The sequence below is a fragment of the Agelaius phoeniceus genome, chromosome 2 (genome assembly GCF_051311805.1).
Source record: "Agelaius phoeniceus isolate bAgePho1 chromosome 2, bAgePho1.hap1, whole genome shotgun sequence".
Taxonomy (NCBI): domain Eukaryota; kingdom Metazoa; phylum Chordata; class Aves; order Passeriformes; family Icteridae; genus Agelaius; species Agelaius phoeniceus.
The window spans coordinates 30882-55306 of record NC_135266.1 but is presented as its reverse complement, the minus strand read 5'-3'; the positions used below and the strand labels follow the sequence as shown (position 1 = coordinate 55306).

Below are 24425 nucleotides of genomic sequence, written 5' to 3'. Positions count from 1 at the left end.
CGCGCTCCGCGCTCTGGGCGTCCGGCGGTGCGCTCGCGCTTCCGGTCGGTGTCGGTGCGGTGTGCGCAGGATGGGCCGCGGGCGTCCCGGTGCTGTGAGTGACCCCCGGGCCGTGAGTGACCCCCGGGCCGTGAGCCGCCCCCGGGCCGTGAGCCACCCCCGGGTCCGAGTGACCCCCGGGCTGTGAGCCACCCCGGGCCGTGAGTGACCCCCGGTGCTGTGAGTGACCCCCGGGCCGCGAGTGACTCCCGGGCTGTAAGCGACCCCCGGGCCCTAAGGGACCTCCGGGGACCCGCTGCCGCGGGGAGCAGCCCGGGGAGCCTGGGCCCGGCTGCTTCGGAGAGCGAGGGGAAGCGGAGGCTGGGTCGGAGGGGGATCCGACGGCGGCGGGCACTGCCGTCCGCTCCCCTCGGGGTCCTCCCGGGGCTGCCCGGCCCCGCCATCCCGTGCGTTTCTCGGGTCGCGCTGCTGGTGGGGAGCAGCAGCAGAGCCGTGTCATTGTCCCGGCAGGTGCAGGGTACCGGCGGCAGCAGCGCCGTCAGCAAGTGCTCGGCGGCAGCGCGGGGCTACATCCAGGACCGGTTCCTGCGGCTTCTGGCGGGGCGGCGGCGGCGGCGGGCGCCCCTGATCCACCGGTGAGGAGCGAGGGCTCGGCAGCACCTGCGGCTGCTCCGGCTGCTGAGCCCCGGTGCCCGCGGGGCGCGGGAGGGGATCTCGGCCTGCGGAGAGCCAGGAGCGACAGCACGGAATGGGGGGAGCGGCTTTGAGTTGAAAGAGAGTAGGTTACATATCAGTAGGGAGATCTTCCCTGTGAGGGTCGCGGGGCCCTGGCTCTCTGGTTGCCCAGAGCAGCTGTGGCTGCTTCATCCCTGGAAGTGTCCATGGCCAGGTTGGACACTGGGGCTTGGAGCAGCCTGGGACAGTGGAAGGTGTCCCTGCCATGGCAGAAGGGTGGAACGAGAGCAGCTTCAGGTCCCTTCCACCACAAGCCTTCGTGCTTGGAGTTGTCAGCTGGGCAAGGCACAGCCTCTCAAACACAGTTTAAGCAAAGTACAGAGTGGCAACGTGCAGCACCCTGTCTCACAGTAGTGTAACCTTGTTAGACTTTTAATATAATGTTACATGGCTCTGGACCAAAACTGAATGGTTTGTCCTGAGAATGATATGCCACCAGACTGGTTCCTAACTCTAGTGTTCAATGCTGCTGAAAACTTTGTAATATTTGAAGATATACCAATAGTGTAATAACATCAATAGCTTTCTCATTATCTCCCCAGAATGTTACAATTTCTGTAAGGTATCTGGTGACTCTGGGAAGCAAGATCTTTAGAGTCAGTGGTGTCTGACCAGGAGAACTTCTCCAGAGCTTTGTAAGACACAAGAATGTTTTAATGTGTGTTTGCAGAGGACTCTAGGCTGATGACATTGTGGAATTTATGTAATTTGAGGAGAATAGTTTAATACAATCCAAAAGACTGTGAATTGCCAAAGGAGTTTCATTCAGGGGGAAATCACACAGTGGTGTTCAAGCAGAAGCTTGCAGGCCTATGAAGATGTGTGTGGCTCATCAGGAAACCTGCATTGAATTGTCACACAACATTGGCATGCCAAGCTGAATTCACAGGAAGAGTTCTGTATTGCATTTATCAACAATTTTGGGACATCTTAGACTGTGAAGTCCCTGTGAGGTGTGAAGATGATAACATGCTTGTTAAAGGGGTGAAAAAAAGCTGGAATATAACCAGGTGGATCTAGGATGAAACTAACTAAAAGAGAATGCCAAGAGACAAGAGGCATCAGTCCATGCCAGGCTAGGGAAATGGTAAATGCTTTCCAGGAGTTAGTCTGATTTAGTTCCATTTATTCAAAAAGCAGAGAACAAGATTCCTCTCCTAACTTTGCTTTTCCTCCCTTTTTTGTTCCCTTCTCACTACATGAGCACACACATTCATGTTGTTGTTATGACATGTGGTTTGGGGCAGGAACTCAGGTATCGGCCATCTGCATTGCCAGGGGGCATCATCACTGTCAGGATTCAGCAAATATTTATTTATGCAAAACAGACCAGGTCCAGTTGGGGTATCTGCACATTTTCTCTGGGTTATCTGTTGTCTTGATGGTTAATATGCACACTGATTGCAGGAGATCTGTATTTATTAGCAAGCTCTAGAGATGACAAAATCATCTCCCAGTTCAGGTCTGTAAACAGGGAATTATTGGGTAGAAGATTAGAGAAAAAGAAAATCTTTATTTTTTTAAAATTGCAGTTGCCAGTGCTGGAGAAATCAGGTTCCTGGCCAGTGATTACAACTGAATTTGTTCCTACAGGGGTTATTACATCCGTGTCCGTGCTGTGGATCACTGTGTTCAGGACTTCCTGCTGAAGACACAAAGCCTGCCCAGGACACAGGTACATTTTCTCTGAGACTTCTGGCATCTCTCCCTAAATGTGTGTAAAGTCTTTCTGGCATCTGGGCAGTGACTCGTTAGTGCATCTGTTCTGTGCCCTTTCTCAGCAGGGCACAGAATCTGACCGGCAGAACTGTGGCTGTCCATGTGTCACTTTGGCAGAAGTACCTAGGGGCGGGGGGGTGGGTAATATCCACACAAAATTCCTCTGCCTCTTGCAGGAGGTTGCCTGATTTTGTCACTCTACAGATGATATTTAATATTTTTCACACCTAGATTTCAAGATGCTGCTAGAGTTGAGTATAACTTTTTCTGACGCTTTCTCTGCAGATCCTGTCTTTAGGTGCTGGATTTGATTCCTTATACTTCCGTTTGAAGGATATGGGTCTTCTGCATCACACTGTGGTATATGAGGTGGATTTCCCAGATGTGGCATGCCAAAAAGCTACTCTGATCAAAGGAGTGAAGGAGTTGTCAGCACTGGTGGGAGACACCGGAGGGGAAGGATTAGGTATGGCATTCATGGAAGATGTTTTTTTGCACAGAGTGTTTAGAAGGAATAAACACAGCTTCAGTCTTCAAAAAGCAAGAGATTATGGTAGGGGAACTATGAAATTGTAGATTAAAAGGATATTCATTTTATGAAATCGTTGAAACAAATAATTTGTAAGCATTGGGAGATAACAAGAAGACAGGATGGATTTGTCAGGAGCTGATTATATCAAACCAAGGTCAGGTTTTTTCTGTTGCAATTTCTGAAAGGGTGTGTCCAGCTTGGAGCATACTGGTCCAAAACCAGTGGCAAACTGTAGCGTGTCCAGTGGGAGGTTATGAGGATGATGAAATGATGGAGCAGGTGATGTAGGAGGGGAGAGCTGGTTTTGTTCAGCCGTCTGGGGAGGAGTTTGGGAGGGAGGTGAGTCTTACAGCACTCTTCAGCTTGCCTATTGGGAGAGGTTAGAAAAGACAGAGCCACACTTTTCTTGGGGGCATAAAGCAAATAGTCAAGGGACAGTTGAAAGTGGCAAAAAAAAGGAAATTCCAGTGATGTATAAAGAAAATATTGGGGGGAGATTGTGCCAGATGAGTAGTTAAAAATGGGAACAGATTGCCTGGAAAGGTAATGGACTCTCCAGCCTTGGAGACCAAAACCACTACAGAGATAGAGCTTGACTGGACAAAGCTTTGAGCAACATGACAACAGATAGTTGCCAAGAGGAAGTATTTGGACAGGGTGACTTTTAAATCTCCCTTTCATCCTAAATTATACAATGATTTATGGGCTTGATGGGAAAGAGAGAAGGTTTGACTGTTAAGTGTCCTGACTGTAATAAAACATTAGTTGTTATGTCTCCTGACTTTTTTTTGCCCTCCAAGGCAGGAGAAAATGAGCCCTGTGAAACCACTGCAGAATTTTGTGCCAGCTGAGTGCTGAGGGCCAAAAGGAGGAATGTAAAGCATGTGGATCACTAGAGGTTTCTCCTGCATCTGTTTTCCTCCAGCCTTTCTAGTAATACTCTAGATGACGTGCTGTAGAATATGAAATGTCATAAACCTGCAGGAAACATGGGGACTTGCAGTAAGATGAGTGAGTGTAGGAGTTTGACAAAGTACACAAATGGTCTGGCAAACATGGAATGAAATGCCATAGGGACATATGTTAGCCTCTGCATTTAGATGGCATTGATTAATTTAAATACAGATGGAAGACTAGAGAGTGTGAGTTCCTGACTCACAGGTCTTAGTGAGTAGCTCTTCCATGGGCTTGTTCCTTTCCTTCCTGAATCCATTCACATTTTTAATATTTGCAGAATCCTGGTGGCAGGGAGCTCTGTCCATACCAAGTATCTTCAGGTACTTAAAGGAAGGTCTCAGATAGTTGGAAATACCCTATTGTCTGTGTCCAGAGGTCAGCAAAGGATGGATGGACAAGTTAGAAGAAATTAGAACGGAACACTGTGATGGACTTCTGAAAAAGACCATTTTACCTCCAGAAGTGTCTGCATTTGACAACAGTGTAGGTTAAGTGTCCTCAGGACAGATACAGTTGTTGGGCTGCAGAGACAGAGTAGGTGATTTCTAAAGGTACTTTACAGTTTGCTTTGTTAATGATGTGGTTTTGACTGAAAAGGTCAAAAACAGGCCATAATTTATCCTATTCTGATGGGTTACAGAGGTATGGTAATGCTTGCAGATCAGAAACTGGAACTTACTTCTGAGGATGGTGATCTGTGAGTCAGGTCCTGGTGTTTGCTGAGAGCTAGCATGTGCAGTTTCAGGACTCAGTGCTATTATACAGAAATGAAATCTGTTTAACAAACAAACCAACCAAGCCTAGGAAACCTGACAATCGTGTTCTAATTGTGAGGGGAACCATTGAAATTCTATCAAAGCAATGGTGCTTTCTAGCCTAAAGTGAAAGGTGTATAAATGAGAGCCATTTAGGTTTGATTTTGAATTACAGTGGTTCGGAAAAATTCTCTTTAGGTAAATATAATAAAGTTTTGTTGTTATAGTAAGTGTAATAATTCAATGAGAAGTCTGTAGGTAAAATTTGCTTTAGGAATACGGGAGTTTTAGACTTGCAGTTAATGGATCACATGGCACTACCCCTTCATGGGTCATGTAGTGTTGGGGATTTTCTTGTACTTGTTACAGAGAAATACAGTTGATGGACATAGCCTTGTGAGTGATTGCCTGATTTTCCTGTTTGTCTCTTTTGGTCTCAGTATTGCAGCAGCACCATAGTGAGGTTGCATCATTTTTATCTCCCAGGAGCCATTACCTTTTCTGGAGATGATTATAAATTACTGGGAGTGGATTTATCAGAGCTGTCTGAGCTGGAGAGAACCCTGGAGGAAGTAGGACTGAACAATGAAATCCCCACCCTCTTCATCGCAGAGGTGGTGCTCACCTACATGGAGACCACCAGGTCAGCTTGGTTCTCCTCTCTTGCCCAGGGGTAAAGGGAAAACAGCAAGCTTCTTTCTGAGTGTATCACCTTGGACTCAGAGACCTGGTCTCTTGAAACTAAAACCTTGGGAATTCTGTGGCATCCCAAATAGCTCCCTACATCGTAATTATGATGATGTGATTGATGTCCACGTGATATCCTAGAAGGAAGGAAGGAAAGAAAGAAAGAAATAAAGAAGAAAAATCCCAAATGAACAATTTTGAGGTTTTTGTTCTTCTCATCCCCTGAGTTGTCTGTGCAGGTGGGGAGGAGATGTTCAGCCCAGCACTCTTGTTAGTGTATTGCCACTTGTCAGGATGCCTCAATAGCAGCTCTGTGGTGTTGCAGAAGGATGCACTGCATCTCTTGTAGGGCCCTCAGTTTAATTCCTTACGCACAATCTCCCAACAGGTCAGATGCCCTGATTCAGTGGGCAGCAGAGCATTTCCCTCGGGCGTGTTTCCTGCTGTACGAGCAGGTGCAGCCAGAGGACCCCTTTGGATGTGTCATGCAGCAGCACTTCAGGCAGCTGAGCACGGCACTGCGCTCGCTGGCGCTGTACCCCGACTGCCAGGCTCAGCACAGGCGCTTCCTGGGCAAGGTGAGCACCTGCAGCTCCAGGGCGGGCACCAGGCTGGATTTACCTGAGGATGGGGGGGACACCAGTGCTTGCTCAGTTATGGGCTGAAGCAAACAGGACTGAGGCTGAGCTGCTGCCTTCTCTGGTAGCATGAATTGTCATCAGAAGGTGCTTCCAACTGGCTTGCAGCCTATTGCCTCATATGGGATTAATGGGTTCCTCTGGGACTTTTGATGTAATAAGTTAAATTTTTAAGAACTTTACAGATGAGAGACCTATTTTCACCAGTTTTTAGGAAGCTCTTGCTTTAGCTAAACAGTCTTAGTGGCTCATGCAGGTGTTTAATTTAGGGTCTTTGTTTTCCTGTGGGAAGTGAGTTTCTGTCCTTCCAGGGGTGATAACTTCAAGGGATTTGTCTTTTAGGGCTGGACTGAGTGCAGTGTCATGGATATGAATGAGTTTTTCACCTGTTGTGTTCCAGAAGATGAGCAGCAAAGAGTGCAGACTCTGGAGCCTTTTGATGAGTATGAGGTAACCCTCCATTATTCTGAAGATCAGGGACCTGGCTTTGATATCATAAGGTATTTGCAATTTGTTATGGTTGCAATTCTATACAGAGCTGCTGGGCACAGGTGTTCATGGAGGCAGAAAGGACCTTGGATCAGTTTACTTAAGCCATGGGGAGCTCCGGGTGAAGCAGCATGGGAAGAAGGCTCTCCCTGATCTTAGAAAAGCTGCATGTTCCTTCCTCCCTTCCTTGAGCAGTCTCTCAAGGAGACAGGCTTGTCATAGCAAACTACCTGGTAGTATAAAAGAAGTTATACATGCTAGAAGTTGGCATGGATTCAAGGGACAATTACTTTAATGAAAGAGAAATTCATTAAGGATTAATGAATACATAAATATGCACCTGATGTGCTGTTCCTGACTACAGTTGGTTGAGAGCATTCCTGGGGAAAGCAGATGCACTTTTCCTTCTCCCTTCCATTTCCATAGACTACTTTATTGTTTGTCATTGTTGGACACAGGTTACTAATTTCAGACTTTTTTGGTCTGACTTTGTACAGCCATTCCTGCATTAATGATTGAAATTCAACTATGACTCTGTTCTTTGCCATTTTTATATTAACTGCTGGCAAAGTTTCTGACTATTTGGCGTATAGAAGTGAAGATAAATCCAAGATAGTGAGTAACTTTGAGCTAAATATCCTGTGGAATACTTACTAGAAGTTTCCCTTTTGATTTTATGGTTTTCTGTTTATAATTCTAGAAATTGAATAACTGCAGTATGAAAACACTTGAATGTGCTTGAATTTATTTTGCCAATATGCTAGGATCTGCTCTGCTATATGAATGCAAAAGTGGTGACTGAAAGTGGTGGCAGATTTGCTAAGTGGTTTAGAAATGTCTACTGGAACTGTAGGTCAAGGTCATTGCTCATACAGTGGGAAGGTAAAGACTTGGTATTGTTTTTCTTACAAAGGAGGTTATGTGCATGAATCCGAGCTGGAAACGTGCGCAAGAGTAAACGATGTGACAACAGAGAGCTCTACAATTAGCCTTTGAGAGAAAGATTAAGTAAGATCCAAGGTCTTATTGTAAACAAGCTTGGTCAAATTAGGTAAAAAATGTAAAATAGACACCCAGTGTGGAGGGAGAGTATTTTTAGACTAATTTTCTTAGGGACTAATAGTTTTCCATTTTCAATATTTACATTAATTTCTGGTTGTCACTTTTCAAAAGATGCTTTTTACTTCTAATATGGGTTGGGGCAATGAAGCTGATACAATGAGTTCTGGTGCCTTTTAAATTTATGTTTATGCTCGCTAGTCACATAGTTGGCTGAATGTATCCCACCCCACAGGACTGAACACACTCAATTCCCTAATGTCCATAAACGCCACAGTGAACTCTCATTGCTGCTGGTTTCCTGTAGATGCCTTTTGCTTGTGCTTCTGCCCCAGAATGTTTCTAAGGCCAGACTGAAAATGATGTATTATTGTCCGGCACAGAGCACGTTGCACCTTTTAACATTTGTGATTTCTTTGGAATCACTTCAATCCCTCTGGTATAAAGACCTCACTCTTTTTTATGATCAGAACTCAGAGGCATAAGGGGAAGCTGACTCCAAAAAGAAGAACTTTCCCATGCAACACATAGTTAAGCTATGGGATGTATGTTGGGCATGTTAAAGTTTATGTGAGTTCAAAGAGCAGCTGGGTAGGTTCATGGGTGAAAAATCCATCAAAGATTGTTAAATACAAAGACACAGCTTCTTGCTTAGAAGATCCCTGGGCTTTGTAAATTTTTGGAAGTAAATTTTTGAAAGTTGGAGTGAGAAAGGTATTTACCCACCAGTTCTTTCTCCGATTCAGCTTTACCCCTCTGATTTTGACCATTGATGAGAACAGTGATAGGCTGTTCGTATTTGATTTGGTCACCTTGGCTGTTTTGAGGTCCTTACTACTATTTGCCCTAAGATTTTGAAGGGGATTGATTTTTGTTTGGTTCTTCCTTTATTGGTTTGTTTTTTTGTTTATTTGTTTTTTACTTTGGGCTTGCTACAGGAATGGCATCTGAAGTGTTCTCATTACTTTGTGTTGGCTGCATCGAAGGGGATGGAACCTTCCTGGACTCCGTTGTCACCCAGTGGGACAGGTACACACCAAGTAGTTTTCACATTATTCTTTTATCTCACGTAGGTGTCTCTGAGAGGTTTTAGAAGCCATTGAAATCCTGGAAGGGGCAGATGGGATGCTGCCATCTGGTAGCTTTCTCCACTCCTCCACAATAGTTCTGCTGTCCAAACCAAGCCAGGGCTGTGGCCTAATGCTGCTGGTTCTGATCACTCCTGTTCTCTCAGTCTGATCAGCTTGTCATTTGTTCACACATGAGCCCCTCCAGTGCATGGCTGCAGTGCCAGCCTACCCTGCTCCTAGTCCTGTTTTCAGGATCTCCCTTTTGAATTTATTCCTGGTTGCCTCCACATACCATTCTCTCCTTCCAGCTCCCAGAAGGTTGTTCTGTTTTCTTTACTGCCCTGTCCAGCAGACCACTCAGGAGCCTGACATGAAGCTGTGCTTTGTTTCCTTATCCCTTGTGGGTGCAATTGTACCTGCCATATTTCTGTTTCTGAATTGCTTTTAAATCTGAATGTCACCTTTTTTAGATGGTGGGGAAAAGACAAGACCAAGATTGTCTTTCCAAGATAAAAAGGATTTGGGGCCATGGCAGTCCAAGAAATTCCTGATTTTGACTGATTGCTTCCTTTTTCAGGATAGAAAGCAGAAGGTTATTTTTAACCTGTTTTATATCACTAGTGTTCACAGTATAGCACCACAAGTAGTTGTAGCTTCAAGAGAGAGTTGAAATCTCTGTTCTAGGGAGCAAGAAAAGCAGCTGAAAAAGGATAGGGCAGGATGGCATTCCTGAGGCCAGCAAGGCCACTGAATCCATGTGTTGTGTCTCAATTAGATTTGAAGATGTTGGGAAATTGAAGCTGAATGACTGTGGGTGAGATTTAATGTACTGTGTGATTGTTACAAGTTAAATCCTTGAAGGCTCCTAAACGCATAGTACCTATCATTAAATTAAGGAAAAAAATCTGACATTTTCTTAACAAACTTTACTACAGTGAAACCGTTTGTTTAATTAGAGACAGGATTAGGGTTTTTCTGCTGCTATCTTTGTTGTATTCAAAACTGATAGCAAAAGCCTTCAAAGTCCAGTAAATTGTCCATGCTTAGATATATTTTACTGGGAATGCAAAAGATATGTCTCTAATATCAATAAATGCCCCCAGTTATCCTCTCAGATAGACTGGGGTCCCAGTTAGAGAGAGTGCAAGTACTAAATCTTCCAAAGAGATCGTGGTAAGTACATTTTGTGATATGAAAAAACTCATTCATCTTTAAAAAATTAGTCTGTAAAAAGATATTTAAGCCCAAGGAGATGAAATTTCTTACTTCATCAAATGATTAAGTAGGGTCTTGTGCAAAGCAACGATCAGTACAGGCAATTTTTCTGATTATGGCATACAAAAAATGGACTGTGAGCTGCTCCTCCTCTTCATCATCTCTTACAATACAAGAATAAAGACCTTGATTAAAACGAAGAAGACACAGATTCCAAACTGATTAAAGAAAACAATGTGTAGGTGAGCCAGAGTCCTGTGCTGAGAGTTTGCTTCATTGCTAAGGGATATAATATTTAGAGAGAAGATACTTAGGTAACTGGAAACACTCTCCTATAGTAGGACCACTGGAGTTAATAGATTACTTGTCATGCTTCAGAATGTTATTTCAGTGCTTCTGTGAAGGTAGGATCAAAATCTGGGAAGAAACTTTGAAATCACCTTCCAGGTGTTTGTCCTTTTTCTGCTGTTCTTTGCTGTTCATGTAGCCAAATATTGCCTTAATCAGACACATCCTCCTTTTGAAGATACTGTAGTGGTTCATATCTTGCTGCAGCAGTTTAGGACACTGCACTTGCCTGGCCAGTCCTATGTCCATCCCATGAAAGCAGTCTCAGAATTGCAGGAGCTGAGTGAGCAGAGTAGAATTTACAGTTAGTACAGTGGTAGTTTTAACCATTACATCCTGATTTCTAGGGCATGTCAGATTATCTGGGTGCACTGTCAACTTACTTCTCAATTATTGCTTCTTGAAAAGATGAATGGTCATTTTGAAAAGGTGACGTGCTTAATCTCTTGCTTAAGATGTAGTCCTTGGTTGCATTTGTGCCCAAGTTCTTTGTTTCTCTTTGTCTCCAGTTCCCTGTCACGCTGGTCCTGTCGGGGTGGCCGGCAGTGTCCCTGCAGCAGTGTGTGCAGGGCTCTCAGCAATTCCTGGCCTGAGGCGTTACGGTCACCGCTCTGTTCTTGTAAAGCCCAATGTGATTGTGACCACGGGAGGCTTTGGGGAGGAGGATGGACAGCACTGCCGTGTGAGGAATGTCCACCTGCTGAGCAGGCATGCAGGCCACTGGGGAGCTGTCTGTGTGACACCGAATGTTCCTGATCAAAGATGGGGTGAGTTCCCATACCCATGGCAATGCAAGGGGGGTACCTTTGTGCTAAAAGAGAGAGAAAGTCTGGTGAAGAAGTGCTGTCATGGCACAGTGATGCTGCAGTCACAGACACTTGACAGATCTGGTTGTTGAATGTCCCATCCTGCCCTTTGGTCATCACAGCCCCATGCAGTGCCCCAGGCTGAGGGCAGGGTGACTGGAAAGCTGGAAAAGGACCTGGGGGTTCTGTTTGACAGTGGTTGAACATGAGCCCAGGTGGGCAAGAAAGCAAATTGCACCTGGCTGGTACCAGCCTAGTGTGGCCACAGGCCTAGAGCAGTGATTGTCTCTCTCTACTGGGCACTGCAGAGACCCTTGGGAGTGCCAAGTCCAGTTCTGGGCCTCTAACAGAAAGAGAGACAGTGAGGGGCTGGAGTCACAGAATCACAGAAGGGTTGGGGTGGAAGGGACTTTAAAGATCATCTAGCTCCAACCCTCTGCCAAGGGCAGGGACACATTCCAGTAGACCAGGTTCACCAGAGCCCCATCCAGCATGGTGTGGAACACTTCTAGACAAATGGCAGCCACTTCTCTGGGCAACCTGTGCCAGGGCCTCCACACTTTCACAGAGAAGAATTTGTTCCCAATATCCCATCTAACCCTGCAGTCTGGCAGTTGGAAGCTGTTTTCCCTTGTCCTGTCACTGCAGGCCCTTTTCCAAAGTCCCTCTCCAGCTCTCTGGGAGTCTCTTTAGGCACTGGAAGGGGTGCTAAGGTCTGCCTGGAGCCTTCACTTCTCTGGGCTGAACAGCCCAGACTCTCTCAGCCTGGCTTTAGAACAGAGGGGCTTCAACCCTGTGATCAAGCTAGTGGACTCTGAATTTTTCCAACAGCTACATGTCTTAATTGTGCTGGGGACACCACACCTAGATGCAGAACTCCTGGTGGGGTCTCAGAAAAGCAGCATAGGGGGTGAGAATCATCTTCCTTGACCTGCTGGCCACACATTGATGCAGCCTGGGACATGGTTGACTTTCTGTGCTGTGAGCACATACTGCTTTGTTCACAAATGCCTCCAAGTCCTTCTCCCCAGAGCCGCTTTTGATACGTTCTCTGACTAGTCTGTATTTATGTTTGGATTGTCCCAGCCCAGGTGCAGGACCTTGCCCTTGGTCCTGCTGAACCCCATGAGGCTCGCACATCCCACCTCTCCTGTCCAGTTCCCTCTGGATGCCACTCCTGTCCCTCCAGTGCATGGCTGCACCACACAGGTCCTTGTCATTGGCAAGTGTGCTGCGGTGCTCTCGGTCCCACTGTCCATGTCACCAACAAAGATGTTAAATAGTGCTGGTCCCTAGAGAGACCTGAACAACAGCACTCACCACTGGTCTCCACACAGACATTGAGCCAGTGGCTGCAGCTCTTGGAGAGAGAGCATCCGGCCAGTTCCCAATCTACTGAGTGCTCCATCTGTCAAATCCATGTCTGCAGTTTAGACACTGGGTGCTGGGCAGGACAGTGTCAAATGCTTTGTGTGAGTCCAGGTAGATGGCCTCTGTTGCTCTTCCCTCATGCACCACTGCTGTAAGCTCTGTAGTAGTGCCCAAGGGAACTGGGCAGGGCAGGGAGCTCAGCCTGAAGAGAAGGAGGCTCAGGGGGAAGCTTCTCACTCTTTACCACTACCTGAAAGGAGGGTGTAACCAGGTGGAGGTTGGCCTCTTCTCCCAGGAGACAAGGGACAGGATAAGAGGAAATGGCTTCAAGCAAAGTGCCAGGGAGGTTTAGATTGGATATTGAAAAAAATGTCTTGAAGAAAAGGGTTGTCCATGCCTGGCACAGGCTACTCAGGGTAGTGGTGAAGTTTACATCCCTGGAAGCATTTAAAAGCCATGTGAAAGTGGCTCTTGGGAACATGGTTTAGTTTTGCCCTTGAGAGTGCCAGAGGAATGGTTGGACTTGATAATCTTTAAGGGTCTTTTCCAACTTAAATGATTATAAATTTCATGGAAAAACCGCCTGTGTGAAGCATGATGTTTTGTATCTCCACAGGTGAGAGGTTGTACCATACTGTGTCTCGTGTCTCGGACACTCTGGCTGTGGTGGTAGGAGGACGAACATCCCCGTCGAGCACAGGCTTGGGAATGTTGTGGCTGAAGTTCCCTGAAACCTGGGGTGCCTCAGGCCCAGGTGATGTTGCGGTGGAGCTTGTAAATCTGCAGCCTGCTGCTGAAGCAGCAGCTTTGCGTTGGAGACACAGCACAACTGAAATTACATTCAAAGGTAAAAAGCCTGGAAGGAGTGGAAATGGCTGTAGGGATGCAGGATCTTGCACTTGACCTTGTTGAATTTCATTAAGTTCATAATGATCATTCCTTAAGCCTGACAGTAGTAAAGAAATTAGGAGGCTTTGAGATCTCTTCTTGACACTTCAAATATGGTAATTTTTTATTTGGTTATCTCATTATCCCCAGTGGCAAATAGGATTGAAACCTACTGTAATCCATTCTGGAAGACTGATTCTTTGAGATCACTTATGGCTGAAGTTACTCATGCTTGATCATGGCAGAAATAAGTTTTGCTCTCTCTGAAGGATATTTTTTGGGGAACAGGATCCCAAGCTCTTTATCCCAAAGTCCTTCAGAAGAAACGTTACTTTTCTAGTAGCAATTGACAAACACTCAGTAGTTGTGAACAGCTCTAGAATCAGGTCCTGCCATAGCAAGCTGAAGGTTGGTCTATTAAAAGATCCAGGTTGTAAGGGGCAAAAACTTAAGCAGTGGCATTCAGGAGCTGAAAGCTGTCCTTTCCTAAGGTGTCCCATTCCTGCAGCTGCCAGGGAACTCTCCAAGGGGAGCAGAAGGGAATTGTTAAGCAGTTGTTAGTCTAGTCTGGAGCACACTTCCCATTCATGGAACAATGTTTAATTAACACTGTAGCATTAAGCCTTCCAGTCAGAATTTTATATCAAAAAAGCAAATGCTAAAAAATTGTATTAATTATACATTGGGTTTTGTCTTTGTCAGACTGTACTGTTTCATCTTACTTTTGCCTTGATATTGCTTTGTAGTTGAAGAAAGTGACCAACACTGGTGTTATCTGCATAGTCCATTCTGAATCAGTGAAAGGACAGGGCACAGTGCAGTAAATGCAAGTCCTCGACATCTACCCAAAGTATTATTGCACCCTTTTGCCAGCTTCCCTTCTATGCAAATAGAAGTTTTTGCTGCTGTGGCACACCGGGTTGTAAGTTCTGTTGCCTCCTGGCTGTGTTTCCCTAGGTGAGCAGTACCTGTTTGTGTATGGTGGCCGCTCTGCTCTGCAGCCTGTGCTCGGGGATTGGCATTTCCTGCACGCTCCAGAACTCTCCTGCACTGTGGTAAGAATGCACTCTGTGGGGATTACAGCTAGAGCTGACTGCTCAACACCCAGCTTTTCAGTCAAATACAGTCTCTACAGAACAGTGGAGCTTGGAAGGGACATCTGGAGGTCATCTAGTCCAGCACTCTAGCTTAAAACTGATCTAACTAGAGCACGTTGCTCTGTATATTGTCCAGGTAGGATTATCTCCATAGATGGAGACTCCACAGTCTCTTTGGGCAACCTACTCCAGTGCTTGACCACCCTGATAGAACAATATGAGGGGGTTTTATGTCTATTTTTTTTTGATGTCAGTTTGTGCCCATTGCCTCTTGGCCTTTTGCTGGATGCTACTGAGAATATATTGTCTGTCTTCTTTCACCTCTCCCATCATTATCTAGCTGTGAGCTGGACATTTTTGTGGAAGGATAGTGTTAGAGACAGTGTAGCTTTGCTACAATCAAAACCACCTCCACATCTGCCTCAGTCAACTAGATTGCTGAATGTGTCATAAAAGGAAATTGAGTGGCAGAGGACTTACTCCCTCGTTTATGTACTGGCCACCAGCCTGTGTAACTCTGTTTACTATAACTCTTTGAACCCAGCCTTGTACATAGCATACCTGTAGGGTGAGAGATGCATAATTGCTAGAGGTCACAAGCTAAACATGAGTAAGCAATATCCCACTGTTGTGGGAGGCCTACCCTGTGTCTTCAGTTATGTAACCAGGAATGTTATCTGGTAGACATGTGAATTGCTTCTTTTTTCTACAATGTTTTTAATCTCAGAAGAACTCCTGTAAAATACCCAAAGCTGACAGCTGAAAAGGAGATAGACAGGGTGTAAAACAGTTGTATAGAGGTATGCAGCAAGAATGACCAGTCCACATACCTCGCAGGATTTTAAAGGTCTTCTAGCTATTGGATCTGAAGAAGATTCAAGATAGAAATAAATCTTCTAATATCTAAAATACTACTGTTGAGAAGAAAAAAACTGTTCTCCATTTTAACTTTGAGTAGTACAGGGAATCAGATGGACACTAAGGAATGGTTGATGGTGAATTGATGGTGAATCTAGCTGAGTCTGCAATAGACTACCTAAAGAGGTGAGAAATTCTTGTCACTGCAGACTTTTGGAAACTGTTACATAAACATCCATCCATCCAGATGATAACATATAGTTTAATTTGTTGTAGGGAAAAGGTGTGGACCAAGTGACCTCCAAATTTTTCTACATCACTTATTTGCTGTGATATTCCTTTAATGCCTGACCTTACATTTTTCCTTTAGTGCTTGCACTAAAGGTTTTCTTTCTAGATTTTAGTCCTGCAGTTGAGCCTTTTAACCCACTCTGTGGTTTGAGTAACTGATCACCTCCTTTGCTGGTCACTGCATTAGTCCATGTGTTTCTAAGCAAATTTGGAGTTCCAAGGTGTATGTCTTGAGCAGAAAGCAGCCTGCAAGAATGCAGATAAAGTTACTTCTAATAAATGTGTGAAAATAAAGTCTCTAAAGGCTGATTATATTAAATGTACTGAGGGCCAGAGACAGTGTAAATGGAAGCATGGAGCAGTCCCTAGAGGAACATGTGGGGAAGGTTGGGTGTCACAAAACTCAACCACACAGGAAAAGGCATTTAAAACCTGGACATTAAGCAGATACTTAGCTTGGCAAACTTCAGCCTTGGACTTGTGTTTTTTCAGATTGCTGTTGAGGGTCCAGTCCCAGAAGGCCGCCACTCTCACAGTGCCTGCAGCTGGGAAGGAGGTGTGCTGATTGCAGGAGGTCTGGGAGCAGCTGAGCAGCCCTTGGGTTCCGTTTTCCTTCTGAAGGAGCTTGAACATGGCTTTCAGTGGCAGACAATAGAGACACACCCTCCTCTAGTCCCACGGTAAGCAGAAGGCATTCATAGCATCATAAAATAGTTTGATTTGAAAGGGACCTCTTAAAGGCCAAGTAGTGCAACCTCCCTGCAATGGGCATCTTCAACTAGACAGGTTGCTCAGAGCATTCAGCAGAGAATCTTCAGCCTGTCTCTACCAGCATCCCTTGCTAATGGAGTTCAACCTCATTTTGAACTCCCAGGTATTCACATACTGCACATGTGCATGAAGGAAAGCTTCTGCTCGTTGGTGGAGTGTGGTTTCATGCATCCTCTGTGCCCGGTGTCACTGTCATCGACTTAATGACTGGTCTCTGCTTGAACTATGTGATTAATGTGGTAAGTACTGAAACTTTGCTTTCAGGGTAAACATTGTCCTGTGAAAGAACATGGTCACTTTATGGAGAGGTAGGATCTAATTCCAAAGTGCTGTTACCCAGCACAGAGAACATACAGGGTTAAGAGAGGGACAGATGGAATGTGCAGAAGACTGGAACATGGAGCTGCTCTGTTTAGGACAAGGGGCAGCAGAACTGAAATGGTCACTTTGGGATGTCTGTGGAGGAAGAGAACAGATAAACCAGAGGCTAAGTTGGTGTTTTTAAGGTCTGTAGTATAATTTCATTGAGATCTTCTGGGTGGAAACTGGTGTGCTCTAGCTGCTGCCTGAAACATGAGAAAAAAACTAGCACACAAATGCTGGAAACTCCACTGGAACATAAAAGCTTCCTGTAAGGATGATTGGACCCTGAACAGATTGCTCAGAGAGGAAGTAATATTTCCATTATTGGAGATATTTGAAACCTGACTGGGCAAGCTACTGAAAAGCCTGCTTGAGTTGAGCCTGCTTTGAACAGGGTGGTTGGACTGGATGGTGCTTGGAGGACCCTTCCAACTTTGACTATTTGGTAACTTTCTTCTATGAATCACTGAAGAGCAGTCATACAGGTGGTGTCAAACAGCAGGATTTTGGCATACTCTGGCTAAAACTTGGTCTATGTCTCTGAGTAGCCCTTATGTCAGATAATACTGCCTTGAGTAAAAGAAAGACATAGATCTGTTGGATGAAATCCATAGAAGGGCCACAAAGATCAGCAGAGAGCTGGAGCTGATGTCCTGTGAGAATGTGCTGAGAGGGTTGGGGTTGTTCAGCCTTAAGAGAGAGGGAGGGCTCTGGGGAGACCTTAGAGCCCCTTCCAGTACTTAAAGGGGGCCTTGCAAGAAGGATGGGGACAGACATTTTAGCAGGGCCTGTAGTGATAGGACACGGGGTGGTGGTTTTCATCTAAAGGACAGTAGCTTCAAACTGGGTATATGGATGAAATTTTTTATGAGTAGTGGTGAGGCACTGACAAAGGCTGCCCAGAAAAGCTTTGGCTTCCCAATCCCTGGAAGAGTTGGAGGCCAGGTTAGATTTGGCTTGGAGCAACCTGGTCTAGTGGAAGCTGTCCCTGCCCAGTGCAGGGGGGTGGAGCAAGGTGGCATTATTTAAGGTCCCATCCAAAACCATTCTGTGATTCTGTAAGAACATTTCTTTGGCCTGACAAGTTTTTATTTATCTTTTATGTAAAGAAACTACTTTCTTTTGATAACTGTACATATGGAACCTGTTGTTGGTGAAACTGGAATTTGTGACGAGTCAGTTTTTTATAGTGAACAGTGTGTGTGCATCCAGTTGATCTTGCAGCATTTTGCTGAGGGTATAAAAGCATGAAAAGTGCTTAATTGAGCTTAGTTTTCAATTATTGCCTGTAGCAGAAGTTGTAAGTGGCCTCATATCCTTTAGATAAAATAGACTGCCCTTGTTGGACAGCAATGAGGATAGGTACAGTGATAGTAAAGTTGTATCTAAAAGAATGTAACTTTTTTGTTTACACTGAATAAACGGATGCAGATGGATTGGTGTCTTGCTTTGCTTAGGAGCTGTTTGCTTTGACTAAGGTGAAACTCTCTAGGCTTTTGAACCCACCAGTTACATAGATAAGCTCTGGAACTCCTTGCCACAGGCCATTAATGCCAAAGATTTACATTGAATCACAAACTAACTGGCTACCTTCTTGGGAGGAAAAGCCTCAAGATTCAGGGAGTACAAAGGCATTTTCTCTCATTAAAAAATCACTGAGCTGCAAGTTGGTGGGTGGGTGTTGTGGAGGAGTACAGCTCAGAGGTTCCTTGTTCCTGTATTCTCTAGCTATCTGCCCACATTCAGGGGTGGTACGGTGGACCACATGAAGTTCTGTATGTTCAAAATCTCCTTTCCTTTTTCAGGAGCACCTGGAGTGGCCGTTAATGCTACATAATCATAGCAGTGTCTTTCTGCCAGATGAGAAGGAGCTGTTGGTTATTGGTGGAGGTGGAAACTGCTTCTCCTTTGGGACACACCTGAACCCAGAGCCTGTCTTGCTGAACCTCAGCAGCATCCTGACCAGCCACTGAGTGGGACCAAGCAGGGCTGAACCCTGCTACTGCACTGTGGGGAGACATCTGTTCACTCTAGGTCCAAAAACAGCACAATATTTCCACAAAGGCTTTGTATCCAGAATGCGTTTGTGAAGGTGGGATCAGGAGGGACAGTTACAGCGGATTCACACCTCACTGGCTGTTGAGTTTTTACAGCTCTTTGTGTTGCTGTAAATAAAGTACCTCAAAAGCAGCTGGCAGCAGTAGTCCTTAGAGGTGAAGAGCAGTGTGGTTTGGGTTGAAAGGCGCTGTAAAGACCATCCTCTTCTACCTCCCTGCCATGGGTAGGGAAACCCATGAGGATTCTTCACTTCTGCCCTGCTCTGGTAAGATCTCACCTGCAGTGCTGCCTGCAGCTCAGGGGTCTCAGCACAGGAAAGACGTGGAGCTGCTGGAGAGAGTCCAGAGGAGACCCCAAGATGATCAGAAGGATGGAGCACGTCTATGCTATGAGGAAAGGCTGAGAGAATTGGCATTGTTCAGCCTGGGGAAGAGAAGCTTTGAAGTGACCCAATTGTGGCCTCGCAGTACTTGAAGGGGGCCAAGAAGAAGGATGGAGAGAGACTTATTTACAGGGGCCTGGAGAGACTGGACAAGGGAGAACGGCTTCTAACTGAGACAGAGTAGGTTTAGATCGGATATTGGGAAGAAATTCTTCCCTGTGAGGCTGGTGAGGCCCTGGCACACATTGCCCCAAGGAGCTGTTGTTGCCCCATCCATGAAAGTGTCCAAGGCCAGGTTGGATGGGGCTTGGAACAACCTGGTCCAGTGGAAGGTGTCCCTGCCCATAGCAAGACGGTGGTACTTGATCTTTAAGGTCCCTTCCAACCCAAACCAATCTGTGATTCCATGATAAGTGACTGACTGACTGCACATCAGTTGTTGGGTGCAGAGAAATTGTTAATATTAACTTTATTTGTTTTTCTTCTCTCTTTCTTTTCTCTCATCCAATATTTTTGGAATTTGTTTCTATTTATTGAATTATCTCACTTTATGAGTTTCTTTCTCGCTTTTTTTTCTTTACTGAATTGCCAGCTGGGGTTAAAGCACAAGACCCTTCCCCAGCTTCGTTGCCCTTCTCTGGATACACTCCAGCAACCTCAATGTCTTTATTGTTATGCAGGGCCCAAAACTGAACACAGGATTTGAAGTCCGACCTCGCCAGTGCCCAGCACAGGGGCATGATCACTGCCCTTATGTCATGGAGGCTTATGAAATTGAGACAAATCATCTATTCAGAAGAGATGTATTTTATGAAGCAGTTAGCCTCCTCCCGCTCCCAGCAATTACAGATCCAACAACAACCGAAAACAGATTCGTGAGGTCAAATGAAATTGTTACCACCTGACAGATTTCAAGAATCCTGAAGGTTTCAGCAGGGCAATGTGGAATGCATGGCAGCAAGGGCTCTCCATTGGCCTCCTGTGGGCTCCTGGGTATCCAGAAGGGGGTTCTGACTGCCCAGGATGGCACACAGAGGGCTCTGGCTGCCCCACACTGTCACAAAGGGATTTCTGACTGCCCCAGGATGGCACACAGAGGGCTCTGGCTGCCCCACACTGTCACAAAGGGATTTCTGACTGCCCCACACTGTCACAAAGAGGGCTCTGGCTGCCTCATGATGTCACACAGGGGACTCTGCCAGGCTATAAAAGGCGCCTCACAGGAGCAAACTTCTGGGCACCACAGTCTGGCAGTGTCCTGGCAGACAGCAGCCCCAGCCTCTGCCACCCCAGCAGGATTGGATTCCCTCACTGGGATCCTGCAGGTCTCTGGGGAGCCTCTTCAGCAGCCTTTGCTGGTGACCTGGATTGCCACAGACGGTGCCATGGGGCTCCTCAACATCTTCACCATGGGTGAGCTGGTGGCAATCACGATGGTGCTGCTGCAGCTCATCCTGGTCTTTGTCATGCTACGGGACAAGTGTCTGTGGGTAGGTGGCCTCTGATCTGCTGTGTGGGCTGGGCTGGGCTGGGCTGGACTGGGCTGGGCTGAGCTGGGCCGTGTGGGTTTGGGGTGTGTTGGTGGTGTGCCATGCGTGGCAGGACAGTGTGGAGCGTTCTGGGGAGCTGCTCCTGTCTCACCCATCCGTGGTTCTTGCAGAGGATCCATCAGAGCTCAGAGCATCCGAGCGCAGCCAGAGGCCGGCTGGAGGGGCAGAGCAGCGTGGGCAGGGCACGGAGATCAGCACAGCTGGGGCTGCCCCACGGCAGCTCCCCACGCGGCTCCATGAGCTCCAGGAGGCGTTTCCCAAGGTTCATCCGGAGCTGTCAGGACTCGCAGGCGCTCTTCGAGGAGCACCGCAAGGAGCTGGAGGCTCAGCTGTCCCAGTGGCGATGGGGCCGAGGGAGCCGAGGGAGCGGCAGGGTGGTCCAGGCTGATCCGCATGTTGCACCAAAGCTGCTGGGGGCCAGAGAGCGTCCCCAGTGCCTTGGAGTGGAGTTGGCAAGGCCAGACATGTACAAGGTGACAGAGGAGAGCAAACCTAAGGACATAAGTCGATGCAGTAGCAGCAGCTCCCTGATGCTGCAACGCAGAAGATCTGTGGCGATCGCCAGGTTGCTCCCCAGACTAGTGGTGATCATGAATCCCATTGTATTGGAAAGCAGTTGCAGCAGCTGCAGCAGCAGCAGCAGCAGCTCGGTGGAGCTGGAATACAGCACGGGCACTGCTGCTGGGAGGCTCCTGGAGCAGCTCCATGCCCGCCTGCAGAGATACCTGGAGGCCTGGCAGACACGACACGGTCAGCGCCGCCGCTGCTTCAGCATCCGCTTGAGACCCCGGTGGTGGCGGCGGTGCTGGGCCCAGCTGAGAAAAAGGATGTAGTAAGAATGAGTGGCCAGGGAGGGGCAGGGGAGAAGGGGGTTTCAGGAACTGCCTGGGACAGTGCAATCCCTGGGCCTCTACAGGTTCCTCTGCAGAGTCTTCCTGTCCTCTGGCAGATCCTTTACAAATTGGCTGAGGGTCCCCTCCTCCAGGTCATGGATAGAAATAGGACTGGTCTCAGTGCTTCCCAGGGGAGCCCCACTGGTGACTGGATAGCAGCTGAATTAAACTGTCCCCTACCACTCTCTGGGTCTGGCCATCCAGACCCTTTTTTACAGTGAATGGTGGACCTGTCCAAGCCATGGGCAGCCAGTTTCTCCACAAGAATGCTTTGGGGAATGGTGTCAAAGGCTTAATAAAAGCCCAGGTAAACATCATCCCCAGCATTTTTCTCTCCCACCAAGCAAGTCACTTTGTCATAGAAGGAAAGCTGTGGACAATCCAGGAAACTTCATTGCACCCTGCTCTAAGGGTAGAATGAAGGACACTGGGAGCTACCAATCTGCCTACCAGCCTTCCTGAGAAGATTCACACTTTGGTGTCTGCTCTTCCCCTGATTCTTACCCATCAACCCTCGACCCTTTCATCACCACTGTCAATTTCTAGAGTCAAAATGTGCCCTCATATACAGGGCTACCACACTGCTTCTCCTTCCTTGCTGAGAAGGAAGGGTTTATCACTCTCCTGAATGAGCCCTTCTGTAGGGTTTATCACTCTCCTCCCAGCTCCTTGTGCAACATCAGCCTATTTGCTGGCAGGATGCTGTGAGGAGCACCAAAAGCCTTGATGCTCAGCAGTGGTTGAAACATCCTGGGGCTATCAACAGTCTCTTCAGCACAAATCCAAACCACAGGCCCACTGGAAGCAATTGAACTCTTCCTGCCCAACTCAGCATGTTCTCCAGCCTTTATTAATCCATGTCGTGTATGTCCTGCTCGGGTCCCACACCATCGCAACACATCCTCACCACTCCTTTGCCCATGAAATGTCTGGGAAATGTCCATCAATCTCCAGAGCTGGGCAGCAGTTGTCCTGTGGAAGCAGTGAGGAGGAGGGTGATGGAAGTGGAGGATCTTGTAGAGCCAGATAGGAGAAGCAGCTCCATGGGGCTGTGCAGTACTGTCACCATTGCTCTGGGTAGAAGTGGTTCCTCAGGTCTTCTGCTTTCCCCTTTCTAAAAATGGGGGTTATATTTTCCTTTTTCGAGTCACCAGGGACTTTACCTAACTGCCACAATTTTTCAAACAATTATGGATAATGGCTTAGCAACTTCTGCTAGTTCCCTCTGGGCCTGGGGATGTATCTCTTCAGGTCCCATGGACTTGAGCACTTGGATGGTCTCAAATCTGGTTCCTTGGATGGTCTCAAATCTGATCCTCTCAGTGGGCTCAGGGTCTTCATTCTCCCAGTCCCTGCATTTGCCTTTCTCAGCTTGGCAGCATGGCTGGGGCACTTGCCATTGAAGACTGAGGCACAGAAGTCCTTGTGAACATCAGTCTTCTCTTTGTGCAGGGTCTGTTTCCTTCTGGAGGGAGCCCACATTACCCCAACTCTCTTGCTTGCAACATCGCTATAGAAGCCCTTCTTGTTGTCTTTAATGTCCCTGCCCTCCCCTTAACCACAAGCTCTCAGCTGGCTTCTCGTACTTCCCCAGGCAGAGTTCCATATCTCTAGAGGGCTGCATCCCCTCCTCATCCTCCTAGCTTGTCTTTCCTAAAAAGCCTAAGCCCTTCCATCCCAGTGCTCTAGTCATAGGAGCCATCCCACCATGTCTCCAAGATATTCTGATTTCCTTTTCACTTGTTGGTTGTTGCCAGTGCTTGCTTTTATTCAAATGAGAAAATTGCCAAGCAGTTTGGTTAAAAATGGCTTTCCCAAGTGTGGGAGGAGATGAAAGAACCTGAAACTGCTTCTTCTGATAAGTCCATGAAGGTGGGATGCTGTATGAAGCTCACTGCTGTAACTAACCAGTAACTTTCACTGTTATTTTAACTATTAAAAAATGTGACTTTTATCATGACTCTGTGTGTAAAATACAAAAACTGTTGGGCCTTCTCCATTCTATGAAGCTTTGTTCATGCATCTACATCCTGGGGAGCCCTTTGGGCCCAGTGGCCCAGTTCTGGGTTTGTGGTGCCACCCCTCACACATGTCCCCCCACTCAGGTGTCTCCACCTCCTGATGTGCAGCAGCCTCGGGTGTGGCCAGTGAGGATGAGGAGGGGGCAGATGCTGCTGGGGTGTGTGTGACACCTGGCTGCCTGCTGGCAAGAGCTGCAAGGGGAGAGTCCAGGGAGTCTCTCACGGGGTGGTGGTGAGACCTTGTCACAGGGGCTGGCGAGGACCTGGGGCACTGCCCAAGTGTGCAGGGACAGGCCCTGTGCCGAGGGGCAGGAGAGGAGGGGAACTCACCTACCCTAACCCCCCTGAGCAGGGGAGGGGAGGGGAACACACCTACCCTAACCCACCTGAGCAGGTGGGGCACAGTGGAGGCACAAGAAGTTCTTTTTCCTTTCATTTTCCCTGTCCATCCCACTAACCCCAGAAAATTGAGGTTTTGTGGGGAAAAGGGTTTAAAATGAGGAGAAAATCTCCTTTTCCATTTCTGTGTTTAAATTGAGGGTAAACACCTTATTTAATCTCCAGCATTTATTAAAATATTTGAAAAATGTCTCACAGTTTTCAGGTCAGTATTGTTAATTTTTTTAGTCTAAAAAGCAGTAGCACCATCATCAAAACCCACAAGTTTTTGACAGTTTAAATTGATATTGTCGTGGATCTAAATTGATATACACTTGATCTGACCATTTTTCTATCTATTCACACAGATTTTTAAAACGTGGGAAATCTTCCCTAAGGGACAGTGTTTCATTAACTTTGTCTGTTATTTGTACCAATACCTGGAATTTGGTACAGCTACAGACTGGAATTTTCTGGATGGATTCTGTGACATG

General features: G+C 46.8%; 1 protein-coding gene across 3 annotated transcripts; it reads left to right on the top strand.

Annotated features, from left to right (window-relative positions):
* LCMT2 (leucine carboxyl methyltransferase 2) lies at window positions 1–23486 on the top strand. Of its 3 annotated transcripts, XM_077192262.1 has the most exons (16): window positions 1–94; window positions 511–635; window positions 2329–2410; window positions 2740–2920; window positions 5185–5341; window positions 5774–5963; window positions 6366–6473; window positions 8510–8600; window positions 10714–10971; window positions 12998–13228; window positions 14227–14324; window positions 16008–16195; window positions 16390–16525; window positions 18455–19269; window positions 19770–20579; window positions 20750–23486. In XM_077192262.1, the coding sequence occupies exons 1-14, from the start codon at window positions 71–73 to the stop codon at window positions 18620–18622; spliced, it is 2037 nt and encodes a 678-aa protein (XP_077048377.1). In that variant the 5' UTR covers window positions 1–70; the 3' UTR covers window positions 18623–19269; window positions 19770–20579; window positions 20750–23486. The 3 variants fall into 3 exon arrangements, with proteins under 3 accessions (XP_077048377.1, XP_077048368.1, XP_077048383.1); XM_077192253.1 differs by having other exon boundaries at window positions 18455–20579; XM_077192268.1 differs by lacking the exons at window positions 16390–16525; window positions 19770–20579; window positions 20750–23486 and having other exon boundaries at window positions 18455–18616.
* The last annotated feature ends 939 nt before the right edge of the window (window positions 23487–24425 follow it).

Excerpts from the sequence above, each read along its gene's own strand:
- LCMT2 (XM_077192262.1), top strand. The coding sequence starts at position 71 with ATGGGCCGCGGGCGTCCCGGTGCT. Across the intron at positions 10,972-12,997 it reads TGTTCCTGATCAAAGATGGG|GTGAGAGGTTGTACCATACT; the intron begins GTGAGTTCCCAT and ends GTATCTCCACAG. Across the intron at positions 16,526-18,454 it reads TGAACTATGTGATTAATGTG|GAGCACCTGGAGTGGCCGTT; the intron begins GTAAGTACTGAA and ends TTCCTTTTTCAG.